The sequence below is a fragment of the Notothenia coriiceps genome, unplaced genomic scaffold (genome assembly GCF_000735185.1).
Source record: "Notothenia coriiceps isolate Sejong01 unplaced genomic scaffold, NC01 NC01_scaffold00032664, whole genome shotgun sequence".
Lineage (NCBI taxonomy): Eukaryota > Metazoa > Chordata > Actinopteri > Perciformes > Nototheniidae > Notothenia > Notothenia coriiceps.
Genome location: NW_011365365.1, coordinates 1 through 5,169, shown reverse-complemented (window position 1 = coordinate 5,169; position 5,169 = coordinate 1). Strand labels below are relative to the sequence as shown.

The 5,169-nt window shown below is 43.8% G+C and overlaps 1 protein-coding gene across 1 annotated transcript; it reads right to left on the bottom strand.

Annotated features, from left to right (window-relative positions):
* Positions 1-1,897: 1,897 nt before the first annotated feature.
* Positions 1,898-3,720, bottom strand: LOC104960995 (barrier-to-autointegration factor-like). The gene is made up of 2 exons (XM_010789194.1): positions 3,557-3,720; positions 1,898-2,635 (listed from the first exon to the last, which is right to left on the bottom strand). The coding sequence occupies exons 1-2, from the start codon at positions 3,680-3,682 to the stop codon at positions 2,489-2,491; spliced, it is 273 nt and encodes a 90-aa protein (XP_010787496.1). The 5' UTR covers positions 3,683-3,720; the 3' UTR covers positions 1,898-2,488.
* Between the last annotated feature and the right edge of the window lie 1,449 nt (positions 3,721-5,169).

Sequence of the window (5,169 nt, the reverse complement as noted above, 5' to 3'; positions counted from 1 at the left end):
ATACCTGTGGTGTTTATTTTAATTATTTTATTATCTTTGCTTTGTAATGCCTGTTGTAAAATGACATTATATATGTGTTTTTACTGTATTTATCCTAAAAAGTATTTTAATTTGTTTTGTAAAGCACTTTGAATTGTCTCATACAGAAAAGTGCTATATAAATAAACTTGCCTTACAGCCAAACCTGACAGGCTCTTCTCTGTCATCGCAAACAGCTCATTCCTTCCGTCTACTTGGATCCGAAATGCTTCTCGTTTTGCGCTGTCCCCCCGTTCAAATGAAATCGCTGCCAATCATATTTCCAGGCTCGCGCCAGGGCCGGGGGAGGGGTCACAAGGCTCACGTCTTGTGCTGCATTCACTTGCACTCGGACATTAGAGATTTTCTCTCATAAATGTCCGATGAGCCACAACTTTTCTTTCAAAACAAAGCTGTCAACTGGGGTGGCAAGGCATTTTTCTGAGGTGGCAGCTGCCACCCCGTGCCACCCCGTAGAACCGCCACTGGATATACATGATTATTAATCATTATATTCTTTTTTTGTTTGACATGATAATATTCATTTATTTTGAGATAAGTTTGCTTTTTAATCTTTGACAAGAATTTGCTTTTGATTCTTACTTTGAAAACTATTTTTGTATAGCTTTACCATTTTAATTACATTTGCCTTATGTTTGACTGTAAGCGTTTTCAAGGAGTCAAACACATAGTGAACACGCTCTTTAAAGAGGTGCAGATGGTGGAGGTATCTGAGTGGTGTGAATGACTCGTATGTAAAGTGCTCTGAATCTGTATCAACCCTCAGCATCAGCGTCTCTTTGGTAGTCCAACATCGTGACTTCTTTATCTCATCGTCATGGAAACTCTGAAGGGTTAGAGTTATCAGGTAATCTCTAGGTTTGGACTGACCTCAAAGCCACGCTCTTCGTGTCTGGACTTCTGATCTGAACATGTTGATATCTTGAGTTTGCTGCACAGGAAGACATTGATCTGATGGTTAGAGTTGAGGGGGTCCAGACCCCAGTTTGGGGGACTGGGGCTGTGAGAGTTGTTTCCATGGTTATGCAGTTGATTCATTGAAGCTGGGACCCTCTCTCTGACACTGTTCATCTCCTCAACTGCCTCCAGCTTCCACACATTGATCTCTCAAAACTTCCTGCAGCTAAATGCTGACAATAATATTAAGAATGACTTATATTTATATATAGTGCCTTTCATAAAACCAAGGAGTCTTTTAAAAAGGGGGGACACCGCCGCTGGCCAAACTTCTCTGTCCCAGTCTATAACTCATCCGTGCTTTTATCACCTCAGAAATATTACAAACATCAAATCCTCCTTTCTACCCAAGACCTGGAAACTGTGATCCACGCTTTCATTCAGAGCCGTGAGAAGAAGGTGCTGACGGTGCTGCAGCGCCCCCTGATGGAGGACAGGGGAACCGAGAGAGAGAGCGAGAGGGAGAGAGACAGAGACAGAGACAGAGACAGACAAAGAAATACATTTTGAAACTTCAGATTAAATATGTTTTAAATATCAAATTAGTTTTAATTGCCTTCTTATTCCTAATGATTTTAATAGTGCTAACATTGTTCAAATGATCCTCTGTCAGGTACCTGTCAGCCAATAAGACACGTTTATTTACATCCAACTCTCTGATTGGTCGGGTGTCTTGCCTCTGTTGCATTCACTGAACGCAGTAAAGGACAACCCTGCCGTCCTCTCGAGTGTCAGGAGGTTCAGGGAGAACTGTCCTCACTAAGCAAGGGTTATATTCTCCTGTGATTAATAACTAATACAGGAAGGAGCATTTTAATGAGAGAGGAAGAAATGAGTGAAGTAGAAACTTTAGCAGAAAATTGGCAAGTATGAGAAACATTTGATTAAATGCGTCACAATAAGCTGACAACTCTTTATTTAGCTTTCCACAAAATAATAACAATAAAAACACGGTGAACAAACAGGAAGGGGAGGAGTTTACAGTAGAGGCGGGACTAATAGAAGGGGAAGAAGGTTAAGTGGGAAGGAGTGAGCGGGGCCTCAGATGAATGGAGGCGGGGCGTTTTGAGAAGTGGGCGGGGCCTCAGATGTGGGGAGAAGTGGGCGGGGCCATATATGAACAAAGGCGGGGCGTGGGTGTAAGTGGTTGGGGCATCAGATGAACAGAGGAGGGGCGTGGGGAGACGTGGGCGGGGCCTCATAGGAAGGCGTCTCACTCACAAATACATTGGGTGTGGTCTCAGATGAACAGGGGCGGGACATGTGAAGGAGTGGGCGGGCCTCAGGTGAAGAAGGCTGGGCCTTGTGGGAAGTAGGCGGGGCCTCAGAGTAAGTGGACAGGGATTCAGAGGAAGCCGTCTGACCACTCCCTCAGACACTGACTGAGGGGGCGGACCTCAGAGTAAGTGGGCAGGGCCTCAGAGGAAGGCGTCTGACCACTCCCTCAGACACTGACTGAGGGGGTGGGGCCTCAGAGGAAGAGGGCGGGGCCTCAGAGGAAGGCGTCGCACCACTCCCTCAGACACTGACTGCAGGACCCCGCCTGTCGGCTGTTAGCTCCGCTGGCGTCCTTCAACCACTCAGAAAACATCTCAGAGTCTTTCTTCAGAAGCAGGAACTGACCCAGCACCACGTACGCCTGGGGGGGAGAGAGTACATCAACAAACTTTAATGTAATGTTTCTAAGTATGTCAATTTAAAAAGGTGTTTTTTAAGTGCTTTATGGATAAAGGGTAGGCCCCGACTGGCCATCGGGAGGACCGGGTTAAGTGGACTGCTGTCCTGGGGATTTATTTGTGTATGTATTGAGAACGCAACGCTGCGCGAATGTGGGTCTGCCTCACACAGGGTGACTGTCTATCTTCTTCCACACAAGAAGATGTTCCATAGATCTAGTCTCTTTATTTCCCCCTCAAAGTGCACCAGATTGAGGCGTGCCCCCGGACCCCCCTAGAGGGTTTTGAGGTCCCACTTAAAATATGTTCAAAATTTAAATTGTTTTTTATGTCTAATTTTAAGTGTTAGTTGTTTTTAAGGGTAGTTGTAAATGCTTTTTAAGTGTTTTATTAAGGGTTTTCTCAGTGTTTCCTAAGTGTTTCTAAGTGTTTCTAAGTGTTTCTAAGTGTTTCTAAGTGTTCCTAAGTGTTTCTAAGTGTTTCTAAGTGTTTCTAAGTGTTTCTAAGTGTTCCTAAGTGTTTCCTAAGTGTTTCTAAGTGTTCCTAAGTGTTTTCTAAGTGTTTCTAAGTGTTTCTACGTGTTTCTAAGTGTTTCTAAGTGTTCCTAAGTGTTTCCTAAGTGTTTCTAAGTGTTTCTAAGTGTTTCCTAAGTGTTTCTAAGTGTTTCTAAGTGTTTCTAAGTGTTTCCTAAGTGTTTCCTAAGTGTTTCCTAAGTGTTTCTAAGTGTTTCTAAGTGTTTCCTAAGTGTTTTATTATAATAATAATAATAATAAATTCGATTTATAAAGCTTTCATTGCTCACATCAATCCCAAGGTGCTTATTAAGGGTTTTCTCAGTGTCTCCTAAGTGTCTCCTAAGTGTCTCCTAAGTGTATTTCCCTGACCTTATCGAAGCCCTGCTGCTCCAGTTTCTTCCCCAGGATTTCTCCGATCCCCGACAGACTCGTCACCGACTTGTCGCCCATCGGCTCGCCCACAAAGTCCCGATGTTTCTGAGACGTGGTCGACATCCTGAGGAGAAACTGAACTGCTTCATAAACACAAACAAACATTTGATATTGATGTATTGTTGTTTTTAAAACCTCCCAACATACACACTGTGATAATAAGATAAGAGTTTATCATAACTGGAATCATTTTCTCCAGGCAGTCCCTCTAACGATGAGATGGTTCATCACATCCTGTATGTATACTCTGAATAGAGTTAGTTTATTGAAGCAGGAAACCTTTTCCCTGAGAAAACAGAGAACATAGGGGGGGGCGATATGACGATATTAGGTCTCCACGAAATTCCTTTTCAGAGATATCATATCTATCGTGATACAGAGAGTCACTCAGTCAGGGGCGGACTGGGACTAAAACTCAGCCCTGGAAACTGACCTAGTCCGGCCACATGAAATGTTAAATGTTAGAAATCCGGTGTTTATTATTTAAAGTTTTACGTCCGATTCGTTCCTTTTTCCCTCTCTGTGCACAGCTCCAGTTTGGGCATTGGCCTGTCATCAGATTTATTTTTAGTTGCTGCTGTAGCGGAAGTTTAGTAAAATTATTTTTGATGAAATATTCCAAATCTCCACCCTCCAGTAGCTTGCTACTTTCTAAGGGCGGTGATGACAGTCACAGTACGAACTGAAGTTGATGCAATTTGATTGGATTGTGAGGCAAGGGAAGCCAGCCTCCTCTGGCTTCCCTTGGCATGGCCCTGACCAATCACAGATTGGCAGGGGCATGGCGTGAGCCTCATCTAATCCCAGAGATTAGATGATCAATCCCTCCATTTTTTTTCACCAAGGGAAGCCAATTTCAGCTGGCCTCCTCTCGCAACAGAGTGCAATCTACTGTTTCACCATAACATCTAGAGGGGCGCTGTTTCACTCTTTGTAAAATACTCAATGAGACTGGGGGAGAGACGGGCCGGCAGAATAATTACCGAGCACAGAATAATTACCGAAACTAAACAAAGGGTTTTTATTTATTTATTAAAATGATAACTACAATCCAAAAAAACAGGCTTCCCTTGGCATCCAGGAGAAAACGCCACTGAGTTCAAGGGATCATTTTGACCCACCTCTTGCCCTGCACGTGTATGTGAGCTGGTTCTTCCACCAGCTCAACTCTGTCTCTCATCGTGAACGCAGGAGGCTGGCTGTATATCTGAACTCGCGCTCATCATTCTCTTCATCATCTTGCACTTGTTGTTCTAAGCTGCTGCTGATAGTGCTTGTAGCAGCTTCACCTGCGAGTGACTTCACCTTTTCTTCTCTTGCCTTCTCGGCCCCACACTTTTCTTTTCGTTTTCTTAGATTTTGATCCATGTTTTTTTATTCTCCCTGTCTGCCGCGGCGTCTAATCCCTTCTCTTCGTGTGGCCGGTCTTTTTTCTTCTTCGTGTGTTTATTTGACAGATAAGAACCACACAACTGCATTAGCGGCCGCCGTCGCCCTCTGTTGGCCGTCAGCGCAACTTAAATGACGACGTTAAACAATTATTTTTAAAG